At 39.2% G+C, this 20254-nt stretch overlaps 1 protein-coding gene across 1 annotated transcript in view; it reads right to left on the reverse strand.

Moving 5' to 3' along the window:
• Positions 1-20254, reverse strand: part of luzp2 (leucine zipper protein 2) — a 203837-nt gene that overhangs the window by 69377 nt on the left and 114206 nt on the right. Inside the window, exon 2 of the mRNA XM_040127445.1 lies at positions 3642-3759. Within this exon, the coding sequence (XP_039983379.1) occupies positions 3642-3759 (118 nt within the window). The remainder of the gene's footprint in view (positions 1-3641; positions 3760-20254) is intronic.

The raw sequence follows: 20254 nt of genomic DNA on the forward strand, positions 1-20254 counted from the left end.
GATTGCCCTGCAAGTCTTCCGAGATATTCTTTATATGTTATGAGCTGAACAGAAATTCCCAGATGGAAAATGTGGACTCAGAGGGAGAGATAGCTTCTATTTAAATCAGGGTTGAAAGTGATATCTGTGGCAATTTACACCACATTTCCATGAAACCTGTTTCCACCTGTCACAGAGGAGATGTTTCTCCTCCTCCTCAGCACCCAACTTCACTTCATGCACATTTATGTTGAAGAGGAGGAAGAAGGGGAGCCAACAACTACTCTTCATAATAGAGCATGTCTATTAACTTCAGCTAAGCTAATGCTGAGCCGAAACTGTGCAGTTAGAACACTAAACAGCTTGGAAATGTATAATATTAGCAATGCAGTGCCTGCATTGTCTCTTTGTTGATATCCCCTCGAATTTCAAGGATTTGTTTCATCTGTCATAGAGCCACGTGTCAAATGGCCACGTTTCTACTCCAGCCTCCACCATCGTCCACAAAAAAGGGATGATAAATGCTCAGGCTACAGATTTTTACAAGCCTTTTTTTGTCATCTGAAAACAGGCTTATTGTCGCAAAACAGTTTACAGGTTTGGATGTGCTTCCAGGTAAACGTTTGGATGCCAGAAATCTTCAAATGCATATTCTGGCCAAAGCAGACCATGGATTGGTAAGTAGAGACCTGCATTCAACATTTTATTTTTGTTCCCTTATGTTTGTTTTGTATTTATTTTAGTTAGACAATTTAAGTGTTGTGGTTAAATGGACACTTCAAGTGCTTGAGGGAAGGTCCATATGAAAAATATAAAATATATTCATTAATCTAAAAACAAGAGGGGGTAACGATTTGAGTACAGTTTTGTGATACTAGAAATTTTTGTGTGGCTTTAATCTCCACTACCTAACCTTACCATTACTTTGTGACATAAAGTAAACCATTTAATTTCACACCAAACTTGGCCCAATGTTACAGATTGTAAAATGCAGTGCGAAAGTTTATGCGGTTACATTAATCTTTTAAAGTGAATATGGGGCTGATTTACAGATCCTGCATTTTTATGTCAAAACTAAATGAAAACCATATTCAGTGGATCACATAACTGACTGTCCTTCACATACAATTGTCACTGTGCTATTATTATACCATTGCTTTCATTTTGAAAAAAACAAAAAAACAAAAAAAGAATAAGTAGTATGCAGGGATGTAATGACTAAGATCACTGACAAATCCCCTCAGGTTATATGATATTAAATTTAAACAATAACTTATGTGCAAATGCCCACAGTTAGGTGCAGGGCAACAGACCTATTCTTGTATTAACTGCTCTGCAAGATCTCACCCGGGAGGTGGTGACAAGAATAAATTCCCCACCGCACAAAGTTCAATTATTAGGGTTGCTGACCTGCACCCAGAGGGCAACTCGTTAAAGCCATAAACACTTGCTCCATCAAATCTTTCCAGAAATACTAAATGCTTCGCCCTGTTGACTTGATTCTCTTTTAAAAGTTGATGATTTTTATGTAGATGATGTTTTCCCCCTGAAGAATAAGTTGGTCTCACGGCACACTATTCCAAAGCTAACCAAACCTCTGCCCTGCCCCAGCGTGCTGGCGCAGGGCCCAGGGGTGCAGATAGATGCAAACCTAGCTAGCCTGGAGTGAACAGACATCAAAGCTTGCCCTGCGGAGGATGGTGGCCATACCACATGAGCTTTTTCCAGAAACATGGGACATCTCTCACAAACACACACAAATGCAGAAAGTGTTCATATCATTTGCTTGATTATTGATTTTATGACAATTCTACTGACCCACACAAGTTGCCTGAAGTCTAAAAACATAAACACCCTGCGAAGACAAAACTATCATTCAGACTTGGGAGTGCTGCTCAGAAACGCAGGGCATAAGGCGCCCAAGGTCTAAATGTCCAAAAGGGAGGCACGTTTTGAAAGATTATTGTTGCATACACTAATGCAACTGAAAAATACTAAATAATTAAAATATCTGAATGTATAATTGAGTACGGCCCCTCTTTTGTCATTGCCAAGAACCGAAATGAAGTTGACCTAAACTGACTGGTGGGAAGTGATGTGCAGTATCTGAGATAATTGTGTTTTGTGAAATGCTGACAGAATTACATCTAGAGTGTAATAAAGTACATTACTTGATAGCATGTCCAAGACCAGTAGTTGGCAGAACCAACAGATACCTTCCTTTGCAACAGGAATAATAATCCTCATTATCAGGTCAATGTTTTCAGGTCAGTTTTTCGAAACTCTCATGCACACATATGTATGTAAAGTGGATCTGGAGGTTAACAAATATATTTCTAATTTTATTTAATTTAAAAAAAAAACAAAACAAAAAAAACATCAGAAGCCTGAAACTCATGGGAGGTTTGTTTACATTCTGGTTTAAAAAGATCCATGGCATTCTTTCAGAATAAATGTGTGCCATTAATTAATGAGGGATACAAATAAAGAAAACTTGGGTTTCATTTTTACATTTACATTTTACATTTCATTTAACACTGTTTTCTCCAAGGTGACAGAGCTAAAAATGGATCCAAAGTAACAAGAAACAGTGGTGGTCATCTTACTGGCTGTAAACAAGCTGGTAGTATTCTGATAAACAGAAGGTGAGCGGATCATTGATGCTGCCAATTCCCTTCATTGCACAGGTGAACTGTGAGTGCACACGACTACAGTATGTATCATAGGAAGCTGAAATAAAAAGCTGGTCTGTAAACTGGGATGGATGTTTACAACCGGCAGCTCAAGTTGTTATATTACTGGCAGCTTTCTGTTTTTCTCCCAAATAAATTGAACTAACCTGGGGGTTTGTTTAAAACTTGTCTGCCTGTCTGCCTGCTTGGCCCTGTTACCCCTTTAGACCTATTTTCAGGGATGTCGTCGTGTTCCCTCTACTCATTAATTACTGTGGTGATCAATGTTAACCAATAGAACCAATGGCTGGAACAACGAAAGCAAATCGTAATAAACCATAGGTTTTCTTTGAGCAACTGCGCCCAGTCTAATGATGTGGCTTGCCCTGAAAATAATTGTTGACAACATGCTTTTTGAACGCCCAGTTTGGGTGTTGACAGACTTTTACCTTTCAAGCCAAAGAGGCCGTTGTAGCTATGATTTTCCTCCTCCCAAAATCTAGCGTGGAGTTAAAACGAGTATTGATGATGATTACAGCAAAAGACTTTGAAAATTGGATGGAGCAATGTTTACATTTTTGAACTGATGGTCCTATCAACCCTTCCCATTTTATCTTTCTCTTCTCTGCTCTTTGTAACTGCTGTTTTCACAATTGTAAAAAAAAAAAAAAAAAGGCTTACTTGCTTTCTAATTAATCTGCATTTCCAACTGTGCTTTGCCTATTCAGCAGTCGCATTTCCAGTAACACATCACAAGCTTAACAATGGGTGGGCTCGCTAACTTGAAAAACATTTGCACATTAATATTTAACATCAGCGAGTTGCTTTACAGCAGACTGACTGAAAAATTAGTGATGAGAGAGTCATGGGTTTCCCAGTCATAAGATGGCCTGAGTAGAGGATGGAAAATTACCTCTGGCCCAGAACTCACAGCCAACTAAGCCTTCTAACATCGCTGTATCGTTCAAAGAGAAACAGTAAGATTCCCACCTGAAGGTTGCCTTTTATGCTGTCCAGCTCCTTTGATGTCTTGGAAAGCTGGTGCAAGATGCTGCTTCGTTCACTGAAGACTTCCTTTAGCTTCCTTTCCAGCCCATCATAGTTTTGTCTGTTGAGAGAATGAGAGTGAGTTTTCACAATTAAATGTCTGCCACTGGCTGAGAGAATTCACTCTTTATTGGCACCCTTGGGAGAAAGAGGTGTTTTAAACTGGATTAAAAGCACCATCGTTTAAGCTAAAGGGTAGAGCAATAACGGAGAAAACTAATATCTACTCAGCACAGTCCCTGGATGAATAAAAAGAGAAAAAAAAAAAAAAAATCCATTCCTTTCAATCAACCAATTTAGTGAAGGCTCGTTTTACAGAGATAGGTCTTTTGACCAGAGGTATGCCCCACATATCCATTTAAATATTCATATATTCCATCCAATTATTAAGAGAAAAAAGAATCTACAGGGCCATTTGTCAAATCCTGTTTTTCTCTTTGCAAAACTGAAGTCCAGTTGAATGCAGATGTGTTCTTGTCATTTATTACTGAGCTACCAGAGAGGCAAATATTACTTCACAGCATGTTTTTATTAACTATAGCCATTATAAAGATTATCTTTTTATTGTAAATGGCACAGTGTAATTCCAACTATTTAAGAACTGGGGACAAAGAAGATCTGGGTACAAAAAGAAGAGTTTAAGAGACCTGGTGTACCATAAGTGAACAGGCAAGAGGGGGAAGAAAGCTCAGGAGTTGGATGACCGGACATATCAGGCCTTTATTTAACAACCTCATCTACTTGTTACCCCCCTAATCGACAGAATAAGAGTTACGACTTATATGTTCCCGTTTCACTGCCTGGCACAAATCTAAAAACTGGGAAATCTATTTTTCATTTAATCTAACATCCTTGTTTACTGACTCAAGGACAGAAACAAGTCTTCCGGGAGGTGTTTAAAATCAAGTATCTGAATGTGGTTACCATGCTAATAAAAGAGTCAAGAGGCCCTAAATTTCCCCTAAAGCCTTTGAATTTGATTACTTTGATGACCTCTTGACTATTCTAAATGTAACTGTTTATAACAGCAGTCACAAGAGCCCATCCCCGCTTATCCACTGCAGACAGCGGGAAGCGGTAAAAAGAAAAGGCCAAGTGCAATAATTTGATCCTAATTATAGAACTGGAATCAACTGGTGTAAGGTATGGAGTTTTTTTTTTCTGCCTGAACAAGGTTTGTTTATCAGGAGACAAATTTTGATCAGTGAGTAAAATGGCCCTGCCCTACTCTGTGCTCCTCATTTGTCCCATTTTACTTTGGCCATTGCTTTGCAACTTGGCTAATGTAGAAAAAAAAAAAAAAAAAAAGATTGAACAACAAAATTGTATTCTGGGATTGACAAAATAAACACCCAAAGAGTGGCACAAAAATCAACCAATTTCACTCTTCAAAATGCATCATGCTATTTATATGAGAATTAATTTGAGGACGATGTTTTGAGGTTAATAACATGCATATAGAGGCTGCAGAGTATGACTTGATCAAGCAGTAGTTAAAAGATTAAATATATATATATATATATATATATATATATATATATATATATATATATATATATATATATATATATTTATATACATACATATGTTTAAAATACGGGACAATGGTTAAAGAAACAACCACAACCCCAGCCAGAACACACCATCACAGCTTGTTAAACTGATGTGTCCTTTTTTCCCTCCACAACAAAATTCAAAAGATCAGAAGGATTCTCTCTGATTCATCCTTATGTAATCAGAAACTCCAAATGACAACAACAGCTTCAAGCAAAGCATATGCACTTGATGTAGCTGAATAATTCCTTGCTAAATAATTGCTGATAGTCAAAAAATCTCTCACTTAGCTCCCCCTTTTACATTAATCACTTTTTTTAATAATAGAATCTGACTGACCATTCCTCACTTGCTAGGTCCAAAGGGAAAAAATAGAAAACCGAAATGCTCATGGATGGAGCCGAGTCCGTGAAACCGTATTCCGAATCCATGTCTTTGTTTCAGCCTCGGCCATATTCCAAAAACCTTGCACACCCCATGTCATAGATCCCAGCAGCAGATCATACAAGACAACCCATAAATCAGTAATAGAAAAGCAACACCTGGGAAATAAATAAATAACATGGCTTACTGAATCCCACACATGACTTGCTACCATATGGCGTTGGCAGGAAATTTATTGCAGGTTCATGCACCAGGGAAAGATGGGGTGAGAGATTCCTCCCTATCTGCCATATTATTCATTACCTAATGGAGTAGGCCCTTGGGTATCTGTGAAACGAACAAGACCTAGAATTTGAAGCCCACTGACACAGAAACATGTATATCACAGGTTCTTAGCTCAAATCTGGACTTTTTCTACCGAATCCAATATAAATTGCTCATTACAACAAACAAATGGTAACAGCTGCATGATTGTACCATAACCTCCTAAGAGTCCAGTGTTCTAGCAGCCTCTTCCCAAACAAAGATCCCCCTTTGTCAGGGCAAAGAAGTGTGATAATGACGACCAGAATGCCTGACGAAATGGCTTATGATCAGACATGGCACCACCAGTCACATGGCCATAAAGCAGTGGTGATGAGATAATGAAACCTTTCATTTCAGACATCTGCAGTTTGAAATTAGTCCCTGGCTGTCTACATGAAACTCATGAAACTCCCAAGACTGAAGAGGAGGCATCATCACAAATATTTTTCAACCTTGGAGTCAGGGCAGGTCTCTTGAATTATATGAGGCTGACCTTGCAGTGTGAAATAGAACTGCTGAGGCTAAAGGAAACACCACCAAACACTACAGTCGACATCCAAGCAATGGCTCAATAAAGGAGGCCAAGGCTTGTGGCATCTGGCCTCACAGAGAGAGCTACAGGACCTCATGGTCCACTGTTGACAAGTGCTGGCCTGTAAATGCTATCAATAAAACAGGTTCCATAAAACATAAATGCAGCTTTTTCTGGGCAAATTCACAACTACTTACATGCTTGTCTATACTTTCTACTACAGAATATGTCTGCCACATTACTGATAGTTTGCATTTGTGAGTCCTGGAGTCACTATTGAGCTCCTTGACAGATAGAGAAACTAAAAGCTCAAGATTCAGTCTTATGACATAGCTCGTAACATACTGTATGTCAGACCTTGATGATATGGTTTCACATGAGTAAACACTGGTAAAATCATGGAGTTTGAATCCTAACCCTGTGTGGGCAAGTTTCTCTTTGTGCCCACACAAGTGTGTCACAGACAACCGCCATTTGTCACTGCATTATCTAAAACACACTTCTCAAAATAAAACCGTAACATGCGACAAGGCAAACAATACAACAATAACAACCCTGCAGCTAACATTAGTGGATTGAAGTTGAAGGGGAAGTGAGGAGAGCAGAGAGCAACCCATGGTGAACCCACGGCAGTGTGATTTTCATGAAAATGCTCAAAGGGGGTATTAGTTGATGTTCAATCTCTTTTCAGCATCCACTGGATGCAGACTCTAGAGTAATAGCAATATCTTTCTGCACACATCTATGTCAACACTCACGGAATGATTGTCTGATGTACCCTATTGTAAACTGGTTTTGCTGCTATACCTACATCCTTTTTTCATCTTTATTCTATTTATTTCTCTGTTTTGTGGGTTGTTATACTTTTTATTTGCTGTTCGGACGTGTATTCCTGGGCAATCATTCCTCTGTCTGTGTTGTTTGTTCTGTCGATACTAAAAAATAATTTAAACAAAACAAAACAAAACCACAAAAAACTGAGTTGATAGCGACCGCAAAAAGATTGCGCTGCATATGAAGAGACCTGTAAAATTTACTACAAAGACACTGAGGATACCATCCACCATCTTCTGCTTACCAATTAGCTGCAGGAAAATAATCAGAGGAGCTCAGTTTGTCAGCAGGTTGAGTAACCTAATGTCTCCCCCAGCCCAACATGAACTCTCCCTGCTATTTTTGGAACATTGGCAGGAGACAGTCGGCGGTTCAGACAAGGACAAATTAAAGGATTCCCCTTGGCTCGGTGTCCTTGGGGGTATTATTTCAGTACCCACCCACAACCGAATCTGAGCTCTATCAATCATTCTTTCCACAAGTCAACTATACAAATAGTCCGAGGACTAAATAAATACACAGCCAAGAATCTGTCGTTTCTCAATAACTGTGGGTCTTCTTGGTAACAAAACAATTTACCTTCCAACCGGAGTCTACTTCTGTCTTCTTTGGCTATCTGCTTTGAGGATGTATTACTGAAACATATATTCTCCAAAATGTCAAACAATTGCAAACAAACCAAGCTAAATTGTCCATCTAGCTCTGAAACAAGACTTTTAGCTGTCATGTCCGTACCTTCCTTTAAATGTCCTTTATGGCCCGTTACTATTCTATTCATTATCTTTTATAGCTTTGTCAGCAGAAATTTATGTAACCCTGCCTGAGTCCCATGAGATATTTTGTTTAATAACTTATTTATCACAAATAATTAAGCTGTGCTTGTTGACGGGGTCAATTCAGGGCAAGAAAGTCTCCTAAAGAAACTGTATTCCCTTGAATTTTACTCCCAAAGTACCGTTGGGATGCCTCGCAGCCAATTTTCTACACCAGGTCTTATGTGCTGTCCCCAGCTTCCTGGTTTGTCAATTTATGTAACAGAGTCACAGAATATAGCACACGAGGACAGAAAACATTATCGCCCATCAGTTATTACAGCAATCTTATAAAAATAAGCTGGCCTTTTTGCAAAAGCCATATCTTTTGGCAGGGAGAATCATAATTATCAGATTATTTTTTGACATGAATACAATTCAACTCTACTAATACAAACTGTACAATATTTGCTGTAACTTGTTTGTGGGTGAGTTAAGGTTAAACAAAAATGAGTTTGAATGTGGATAAATCTGAGCTACAAACAAGAGCAAATTTAAGTTGCAGCAACATGTTGGACTCGTTCTTTTGTTTTTCTCCCTCAATATTAAGTGAAAACCCAAAGTTGGCTAACAGTGGTTAAGGGGGAAATTTGAACTTGAAGTTATCGTTACTGCACAGTTAAAAAACTGCCACGTGATGTACTTGTTACATGAACATGTGATCAAAGTGGATATAAAAGATTGTGTCAGTATTCATCAGAGGGTCCAGTGAGTGCGGTGCCGGTGTTACACAGGCTAATACACCATGCCATGTTTGTGATCGTAGGATCGGTGTGTTAAATACTAATACTAATACTATTTTACGAGGCAGCAGCTGCAGAAACCAACAGCTACCGAGCATAACAGGAGTTTATTTGCTGTCATGCAGATTATGGGCAGACAAGCCGTTTATGGTACCTCCAATTACAGGCTAGATTAATTATGCCATTAGCAGGGGGGCAAATAAATAGTTTTAATAGGGGGGATTGCCCAAGGCCTGTCAGCGGATTAATATATTCCTCTAGCAGAGCGTGACCACCATCCAACATCTGAAACAAAAGTCAGTCATGTTTACCAACTGTTATATAAACATTGCATACAGCATGGAATATTATTTGCATGCATGTCAGGAGATGTCACACTAAGTCTTCTTTAATTAGTTTAGTGGGGAGACAATTTGTGATGGGGGAAGCCAATTTTGCTTTGTCAGTCAAGGCCAAAACAATGCACGGCCCTTGAACGCCACAATATTTCAAAAAAATCTATGGAACCCGCTGTATGTGTACACTTGAAATTTCATAAAATACATCACAAAACCCAAATACAAAAACTGAAATATTTACATGAATGGAAAATTCATCGTCATTTTTTAAATTGTAGTATTTTTTAGTGTAGGTAATGTACCTCTGAGAGAGATGTGTCTTTGCGAAACAGTTTCTTTTTGTTTTAGTTGTGATGCCAGTGTTGTAGGCTATTATCTTTTATCTTCAAATTTATAATTTATGTTCTCGTAGTGCCCAAAAGCACCCCCACTTTTCTAAAAATGATCCCCTGGCCTGCTGTTGCTAAGTTTTTCTGAGTATTTATGGATACTGCTGGGCACTTGAACAAAATATGGTTGTATATTTTAAAGAAAACTTTCTCTTTTCCCATTCCGTGTGTCACTGATTCCTTTCTTTGCAATGATTATGGGTAATTCTGTTTTTTTGACAAGCATAAGCTCACTATGGAGTGCCCTCTCGGCTATTGTTGCAGTACCGTAGCGCATACACAAAATTTTCAGCGTGACACTGACATTGCCATTGTTGAGGATCGTTGTCTCTTTTCAGTCCTACTAATAAAGGGTTCAGAAAATAAAGCATGTTTTAACATTTTAGTTCCCCGAACAAATTATTCTACTGAGTGTTACGTTAGAAAAATAGTTAATAGAAGAATGGTATGTAATTTGATCAAGCTGAGCAGCAAAATAATAAAAAGTTCCAAATTAGTCACATTAAATTGTCAGTCATAATAAGGATTTGAAAACAAGTACCGTCCAACAATGAGAGCCTGGATGCATCTGTTAGAAACATAATTAATTGCTGAGCGATTGGTATTTAAGTATTTTATCATTTAGACAGATGAAATTAAAGTAGTGTAAACTAATTTTACACATGAGTAATAACTGCAGATATTCTGCCTCTTTCATTCTTTCTCGAAGTTCAGGGTGAAAACAGAGAATTAAGAGAAGAAATCATTTTTGGGGTCTGCAGCAGGGTTTGTGCGGAGAAGGTTTGACCAGGGGTTAATCATGTGAACTGTCCACCAAATGTTTAAACTGTTTTTTTTCTTTATACTTTTCAGGCTTTGTTTGATATAAAAGTACAGCAGTAGTGAATTGTGATATGAAAATGATATAAGATCCCTCCATTTTCTCACCCTGAGTGAGTCCTTCTGATTTGTTCATCACTTAGGTTATGTAATTTTACACCAAGGGACGTTTAAAGCATTGAAATAGAAATACTTAGCATATTAGATGAATAATTCAATGATTACTCGCAGGCATTTTCATTCATAAGTAGATGCCAATTGCTTTCCCTCGGCATGTAACACTATCATTCTCTACTTGTACTTGGAAACAATACTGTTTCTAGACCGACAAGTACTTTATAAAAAAAAGGAGGTTCAGCTGTCAGAACAAAACAAAAATAAAAGAAAATAAACAACAGAAATTTGAAACTTAAACTAGTGAAAATATAGTAAAGCAAATAAAACTATTAAAAGATACCCTGAAAAAAAAAAATCCTTTAACCACTAGTACAATGCTGAAATGATGCATATTCTTAATCAGAAAACCACAAAGATTCAGTTTTACTTATATAAATATTAATTTCTCACTTTATCTCTTGCTCTGTTTTACCTTCAGCCATATGTAACGATGAAAAGTAAAACCTCAGTGTATTTCTGTATTTTCTGCTTGGGTTGAGTTCATCAGACAATCCACTCTGCCCCTCTGCGTTGTCATGTACAAGCCAAATCATTTCCACCGTGACACGAAACCCCTCGCGGTCAAAGTATGAGTGTGCCTGGAAGAGCTGCATTTGATTTAAACCTTAACCAGGTCAATGCCAAACCCCTCTTTTTCCTCATAATTACATATTCACACTGTGTTTGTTTTCTATACACTCCTCCTATATTTAAAAAAAAATACATACATTTGGCATCGCAGAGCTGCTGATGTTCAGTTTCTGTGTCTTTCCTTAGCCTGATGCATCGTGTTGATGTGACTCATTCTGTCTTCCTATGGCCTCTCATCGAGAGGACCTGCGGTATATCACAAAAATGACGGCTTTAAGAGCATCCCAGGAACCTCTGATGTTTGCCAGCGTCAATTAAATCAGTAATTTGAGTGTATCTAATGCAGTTGTGCCCGTCCTTGCTTTTCAAAGCTGTGCAACACTGCGTTTCCAGCTTCAGTAATTGTTGTGCTATAATCAGGCTGGATTGAGCCTTTTTGTTTACTCTGAAAGGCGTACTCTGCCAGGCATCAATGCCTACTGCTACCGCGAACGATAAAGCAATCCCTTTTTTTTTGTGGGGGTGCTTCACCTTTTTCCCCAGAGACATTTTAGTACAACATCTAATCCAGCTTTGTTTCCAGGGTTGTCGGAGAACGGTACGTGAAACATGTTGTTCTGCACCAGAGGCAACATCCTCACGACATTAACACTGTCGTGAATTTTTCCTATGTTGCTCACACCAGCAGTGTGTGACAAAACTTCCCGACATGAGGAACTGTAAAAACCACTCTTATTGTATGCAAACTTAAACATGATGAAGTGTGTTTTTTCAACAGTCCTCAACATTACATTACATGTTGTCTTTTGTTGGTTCAGTCTCTCACTCACAAATTGTGCGCTGCGTGTGATTTACTAAGATGAGGATGGGAAAAGCGCTATTTGACAAAGTTTCCATATACAGTACGTAATATCTGCATTGCCCTGGTAAGACAGAAGTGTTCACGGATAAGACGAGAAGACTAGCGTTTAAGGATATTTATAAAACAACACATCATAAACTCAGAAACCTTCAGCTGATGTTAAATATGTATTAGCAGTGTTTTCCCCTAGGAAACTGGTCAGCAGAGGTGGTAAAAACTTAATGGAGGACTTCAGCCACGGGATAGCACAAAGCACTTCTGAAAATACCTCTGTGTGTGATCGTGCTTAACGCAAATACCACAGAGCGTCTGATCAGCAGGAGAGTATGAACTTTGGAACCGGCTTCAACCGGAAGCACACTCCAGTGGGTAAAACGTGTCCACCAGGCATTTTTTTGAACTAACTTAAGCCCTGTTTCTGACCTGCATTGCGGAGATGAGTTTTACCCTCACACACCCCCACACAGACTGTAAATGACTGAGCAGTTTGTTTCCCCGCTTCCCAACTCGTTGCCTTAATATTAAATATGTTGCATGTGTGATTTAGCACCTTTTCTTCTTTTCCTTGGAGCTTAAAACTATAAAAGGGCCATAAACAGGGCTTCAACTAATGATTTTTTTCCTCACCTCATTACTTTATGTCGTCTATAAAATATCAGAAAATCATGCTAAATTTCGATTTCCAAAAGCACTTATTTCACCCGACTTACAGTCAGATATTAAATATCTGACCTACAGTCCAAACCCGATAAGATAGCAGCAGATGCAGCATATCCACACAGTTGAGAAATGTCTTTAATGTTTATTTCTGATAAATTTTCTGTCGATCAACTAATCGATTTAGTGACTAATTGTGTCGGCTCTATTAATAATCTCTCCTGACGTTAACAAATGCTCTGGGGTGGCTTTGTGCTTATTCGTTATGACACAGGTGTAAACGTATAAAAGGAGTGAAATTAATTTTAAAAAAAAATGTTATATTGAAAAATAGCAAATATCTGCTCCACGTCTTGTTTCCTCTCATTTGACCAAGGGCTAAGAAGTTGGCAACAAGCAGATAGACGCATCTGATTCACATCAAGGGCAATCAGTGAAGCCTCTCCTCAACTTCCAAGTGTCACTCAGGGAAAACACAAGAGGACGAGTTAAGCCAGGCATTGGGGAGGCAGGAGGGAATGGGGTTGTGGGGGGTCGGATTTGGATTACGGATATGACTTGATTACTGCCACCACTCCGATCGGGATGATGAGAAACCCGCTGGCAGCTGTAATTTTGAACCGCAGTAAGCAAGACTATTTGAATCTACTGTTTTATTCCAGGCAGGCTGACGGTTACAGGGCGCCTGCCTTCAACTGAACTTAGGAGTTGCCTTTCTGGCTCTTACTCGTCAGTGATGTCCCGCCTCACCGACTCTTTTAATAAAATCCCGTATCAAGCTTTTCATCAAATTTATTGCAGTTCTGCCGGCATGCTGCAGCAGCTGCCACCGTGTTCCGGTTCTCACGCAGACCCTATGGCCACAGTTAGGACTGAAATGAAAAGCCAAGTCAAACATACTAGCAGAAGTAAGTCTTTTGCCTCGATGGCTAACTTACGGAGGCTAGTTGAGCAGAACGAGATGACTTTGAGCGGATTCAAATGCACACACTGAACTTTGCAGTGTCACGCAGCCATTTATCCAGAACCTAATTTCAGACATTTTACATGCATATAAGTAACACACCTAACTTCGCCTTTCAAGTTCATTTTGTTGATTATTTAAAAGTCCTCAATGTTCAATGTGTGAATGGTTTTACCGGTTTGGGCCAACCTGAATCCATTTATTAAAAAAAGTGAAACTTCCCCGGCTTTACACCTCAAAGTGTTCTTCTGTGTCAGTGGCAGAACAACACAGCATTTGAAAAAAGTCTCATGATGTCTTCTGTGGCTCCGGAGCCACCTTGACACTGGCTGTGTCCCAACTCATTACCTAGTTCACTCACTGACTGTTCTCTATGTCATAGACATACAGCGCTTTAGTGATCGTCCCTTTGATTCATCACTGACTGGTGGAATATTGCACGACTGTAATTTTCACATGCATAAAATGAATAAACCAGATTTTTTTTATTTTTATTTACATGATAGTAAATTGAGGGTTCTGTTTTTCTTTTTTTTCTTGTTTTTCTGGAGATTAACTTATAATGCGGACTGAAAGTCAGACTACCGTTACTTTTGTGGCACATGTCCCAATTCTGCCACACATACTTTGCTTAACTGAGTTGCGATTGAGCCAAGGTCTTAAACACCCACATGCCTGGGTGGGTTTTTTTGCTACCTATTATGAAAAAAAATGCGAGATGTTAGAACCTCATGTCTTGCCCTGCGCCCCACCGCGAGTTGTGTTTTTTCATTCCTCCTATCTGAGAAATCTTATGAAATGTGCAGTTTATAAGCTCAGGAGAGCAGCACTGTGTCTGGTGGATATTTGTTTGGGTAGGATGTCTCTGATGTTGTTGCTAGTTTTCCACAAATCATCCTCAGGCAAAGGACCAACCTACACACAAGTTGCAGGACTGTGATATACTGCACACTTACAAGCTGCAAGCAGCTTTTTGTCCGACCTCAACGGCAGAGTTGACCGCGCGTCGGCAGCTGACTGAGTTCTCGGAGTTTATGGGAATGACACAGAGGGCAATCATTTGCTGATTTCTTATAATCCATCACATATTTTGAGAATAATTCAACCCTTCAACTCTGACATAAAACTGTATTTTAAGATACACTTGATTAGGTAACACATTATACTACCGACGTCAGCCCGGCACTAATAAACATCAAGTGTATAAAACACTGTCAGTTTAAGATAATAGGGGAGCACGTGGAACAACCTAAAGCGGGGCAAAATTTAACACAGTCTTTTTATGTTGTTACTCAAGGTCTAGCAGCGTGTGCCTCCGGCCACATCATCCAGCCTGGTCACACCAAGACGCGTGACTGAAATGAATAACTCACCGATGTCCTTAAGTCATCTCGCGCGTTATCACTATGCATTTCTTGGTTCATTTCATGCCGCATCATTTCTCTACTGACCAACCCCAAACCCCGACCCAGATGGCGTTAAATAATAAATGCAGAGTAAGTGAACAGCAAAAATGTACTAATGCAAATGTGCAGGAACTAATGTATCCGGTGTCACGTGACACGAAGAGATCATGAGGAAACGCTGGGGTGCCGGCAAGGGGGGGGTGACGTCACACGCGGCTGCCGTGTTTAGTGGGGGGGGGGTGTAAACAACAACCAAGTTGGCGTGTGAGAACTCCCTAGGTGTGTAGACATAGCCCCACGGCTAACGGCTAAATGTGCGAGAAATGTTCCTTTACGGTAATGTGATCAGGGTGGCACCATCTGGCGTCAATAAACGCAGCGAGCCCGCTGCGAATCAGAGTGATTCGTCAGCGTTTTGAAGAAATCTGTGCCAAAGGGTGTTTCAGGGCATACGAGTCTTTTTTTTTTTCCCATCAGAAGTGATTTTTCAGTTAGTGAGCTGCGTATGTAAATAAAAAAAAAAAAAAAAATCCAGATTTATATTACTTCAATCACCAGCTTGTTGCCTACAACGTAGGACCGTTTTGAAACACGTGACCAGCTCACAGCAAGTGAGTGCAGCCTCCATGCTGCGGGGTGACTTGTTACACGGCGTTACGACTAAGCCACCTTTCTTTTTTCTTCTTTTTTCTCTCTCATATAAAATAAAAACAACTATTTACATGGAATTTTTTAAACAGAATGAGGCATCGAAAAAGAAAACAGGGGAGTGAGTAGAGTGGTGTCGTATCAGTATTCATATATAATTTGACATGTGTATCTATTGATTGATGTGTCTGTCACATAGAGAGATAATATGTAATGCAGTGTGGTTGGAAAATATATATTCGTTTCATGCAACCCAGAATTACACTGAATTAATTTTGTTTGCACTAATTTATCAGAGTTTTCTAGCAAGTGTTACAGCGAACCCTCTGTCGGTTACAGTTAATCCCACTCGTGGTTTAAGTTGTAACATTGCACTTCCCGTCATTTTCGGTGGAATCGTACATGAACGGTGGCTGCGAATAACAAAGTTCAAGTGTTTGTCCATAGCAGAGATGTATATGTTGCTTGTACCAGAACATGATTATTCCAACTTCAATATTTTTTAAATTATTTCGCAAAAATCAAAATGTGTTAGGTTGTGCCCTGCTCTCCCCCACTGTATAGTGTATACAAAAATGAGTGCTGAGCAGTAATATAGCAGATATTAAAATACTTTAAACTAGAATTTGCACAGATTCGCAATTTGCATTCCCATGCTTTCGTCATACCACTGCCTGAGATATTCTGAATGGGAAGTGTAATGAAGTAATTAAGATGAGACAACACGTACAACTGCTGCAGGATGAGTGGACTAAAGTACAGTACAAAATATTAACATAAATTGGGAGACTGTTATTTGCCTGATGGAAATAATTTGTTTTTGTTTGTTTTGTTTTTTTTTTTTTTTTTTTTTTAATGGGAGTCATAATGGCTCTTTAAGTCAGCAAAAAACTGTATTCCCATTGATCACAGAAACAAGAATGAGATAGAGAAAACCTTGTCTAGCAAATGGTTATTAAGCAGGACAACTGACAGTATAAACAATATGTGACTAGCCTAAATGGCTAAAAAGCTAAACCATCTCTTGTATATCATAATTATGCTAAAAGCTATATCATAGGATAAGGCAGGCTTCAGATGATGGTGAGGATGATGACAGGGTTTCTGAATGTTTGAAGTGTGTCTTTAATGTGCAGCTCTGTGTGTGTGTGTGTGTATTTGTATATTTGTGTGTGTGTGTGTGTGTTTGCTTTGCAGGGTCTCAGAAGGGAAGGCATTACATTAGCACCTGTTAACATGAAAGAGTTACATATCAAAGTGTGGGTGTAGAAAAGAGAACATTTCGTTTCGTTAATGCACTGATTCCACACTGCACTGCACTCATGTCCTCTACCAGTAAAGTGATGGGGCTCAGTGCAGTGTTGTTCTAATCTGTTGGCCAGAAATAAAACAATAAGGTAGTAAACCAGTGGCATTATTAACTATCAGCAAAAATGATCATAAAAAGAGGGGAAATAGTTAGTCCAATAGTTTGACTTTCATATAATCTAATATATGAAGGGACAGCGTGTTCGCCACACAATCTGTGGCTCCTTCATGTGTGTTTTATTTCAACTTTACTGCCTGGTGGTGATTAAGTAGACACTGCCTCTCTATTCAGCAGAACTCCTGGGAGCCTGCACAGCCTAAAGAGCACATACAAAAAGACGTCGCAATCACACGGTCTGATTAAAGTGCTGACCGGGACAAGGTCCTGTCTGGTGAGAGAGATGACAGACGGCGGCGTGCTGATGGCGGCGTTCGGGTCAGAGGGACAACCTTGATTTCAGCACGTAAACAACAGCCGCACATCACCTCCACCTTCAACAAATGCAATTTCCCAGGGACTAGACCCATCCATCATGTACGAGTTGTGGCAGTGCATACATGCAAATATTACCAAATCTGCCTCTAACCTTAGCCATGTTCAGCGAAATTTCAACAACAGTGACAAACTGACTGTAGAACGATATGAATTAAATGAGTTGACATATTTCATTGAAGAGGCAAATATTCTCTACTTAATCTGTGTGGATTTCAAATCAAATTTATAATTACGCTCATTAGCATATTAAGTACAAAATTTAAATCTAATCTGCAGGTCATTTACATTGCTTTTCATGAACTATGCCACATTATGCTACAATAAGAAAGGGAAATTATCTATCATGCCTACAAATACCACCAATCTGAAGGAGGACTGAAATGAACCATGGTTAATAGAGGTCTTCACCCTCAGTTGATAAGAATGAATGTGGGCATCTGTGGCCTCGCTCAAGGGCAACAGGAAGACCAATGAAATTATGCGATTTTATTCTGGTCCGACTTAGATAATTATCCAGTTACCGTATTTGATACATTCCTCCATAAAACAGTCCCGTCATTGCCTCGTCTAATAGCTACTAGCACTGACAGCTGGGTGCTAATTGCTGAATACTGGAACAGGGCTATTTACAGTAACATGAGCATGGAAGAAAATTAGGCTTTTCTAAATCAATTAATTTATGAGCAGACAGAGCAGGAATAAGAAGAATATATCACCACATGGGTGATCATCCTCTAACAGTTCGCTCTTAAACAAAATCATTTGGGGTCTAGCTTCAAACAGCATATCATGGCGCTACTTATTATTATTTTGATGTGACACCCCGAAAAATGGAATATAGGGAATTAAATAGATCTAAATAGTCTCAACAAATAAATAAAGGCGATTTGGGTCAGACACAATTCATTCAGAGCAAACAAAAATCCAGTTTTAAGCTTTTTGTTTATGTATATCTCCAAGTTCTTGTCTCAAAACTGTAGATTTGGAATTTCTTATTTCTCTCTGGAGAAAACTTCCCAACATTAAATGAAATAATACTGAAGGGGACCTGTTTGTGTGGTTGCGGTTTTCAATCAGAAAAAATGAAGTATACTTTGAAACAGAAAATCCAATGGCTGCTTTCAGGCAGGGATTTTCAGTTTCTTCAGCACAAGGCAAGTTCCCTGCTGCCCTCGTATTGCAAAAACTCAGCTCCTATTTAATGTGCTATTTCAGTGAAACCGTCAATCAGGTTTGTTCGTTTCTACGCTCCCTGGTACCTGAGGCCTGTACTATAAAGCAAGATCAACATTCCACGGATATGTTTTCGTTATCTGGACTCAATAACCCTAACAACCGTCATCACGCTAAGTGGTCAGGTAACAGTGGTTAACAACTCAGTAAATCAACCCAGGTTTTCTTGGTGGTGTTTGCAGGATATGACCAATTGCGAACACGGACAGGTCCACGGACACCGGGGGGGAATATTTTACAAAGAGCAAACTATAATATTAGACAAATACGAAGAAGTTAAACACATAATCCAGGCTAAAAGTTACACCTGCAGGACAGCTGGGGAAAAAAAAGAGAAAAAAGAAAAACGCCAACTGTATGAATGTGTAAGTGAATAGGCTTATAATCAATGCCCCATCATTAGGGCACGAGGAGATCTGACTATAATTACATTGTCGTATTCCATTAAATTAATGTTTTGCTTAGATGTATTCATATAACAATTTTAGCCTTTTTCTTTCAGCTGCAACCCCGGCGGTGTCAAACGGGCTTGGGAGCAAATAAAAAATACAGATGAAGACATTATTAAAAGAGGTAAGTAGGCTTACTTACATATCTTATAAGTACAAGTACAAGGCTTTAGTGCTTCAATCAGTCTCTGTTGTAGGATGATGTCAGTATACAAGAGCACAATGAAATGGCTTTGACATTGCTTGCAGCCAACAGCACCGAGCTCCATGGGATCTTGTTCGAATGGTGATGCCATTTTCCAAGAGAACAGATCAGTCAGTAGGCGCTGCTTTTATATACGCGTTGATCTGTTATCTTGAACATAACCTGCGTCAGAGCAGATTAGTACCCCGGTAAGAAACGAGCCACCATGGTAGCCCTGATAACCCAGGGTTAAACCTGAGGTTACCTCGCTAACCCTAAATTCTGCTTTGTAGTACAGGCCTCTGGCCTCTCAAGCTTTGCCATCTGTTAACACGCTTAATGTACTGGATTCTCTTGCAGCTATGCACTTTCTCAAAACAGATTTTGGCATTGTGTTGTACTCTGTTGGCTCAGCATCTTGAGCAAAGCTGCAATGGGAAGTTTTCTCAAATTGCTTGTCTAAAGAACAAACTACTACTTGATTATTTTGAATGGGCAAGCCAACTTGCCCTAAGGCATGGGAGAGTTTGAAATGGGTTCATCATCCATTTCTCAAATCTCCTGCGATAGCCGAACTTGTCCATGAATATTAATAGCAAAAAATAGTCATATCTCGCAGCTAAACACTGATGAAACTGCAATTTTAGTGTCCATTTGCATAACAGCGAGGTAAGATATGGGCATCATGTGCTGTCTTTAATTGGGCATGAAACAGGATTAAACAGATTTATTTCTAAATGGAAAGATTATGGTCACTTATTGGCTGGATTACATTTAACAGTATAAACCCACGCACTGTGTATGATTACTTGATGTGCTCAAGTGCTCACTTGCTGACGGATATTACACCCCATGTTAACTTCCTGCTTTCAGAATTTAACTTCAATGAAC

The sequence above is a fragment of the Xiphias gladius genome, chromosome 1 (assembly GCF_016859285.1).
Source record: "Xiphias gladius isolate SHS-SW01 ecotype Sanya breed wild chromosome 1, ASM1685928v1, whole genome shotgun sequence".
Lineage (NCBI taxonomy): Eukaryota > Metazoa > Chordata > Actinopteri > Istiophoriformes > Xiphiidae > Xiphias > Xiphias gladius.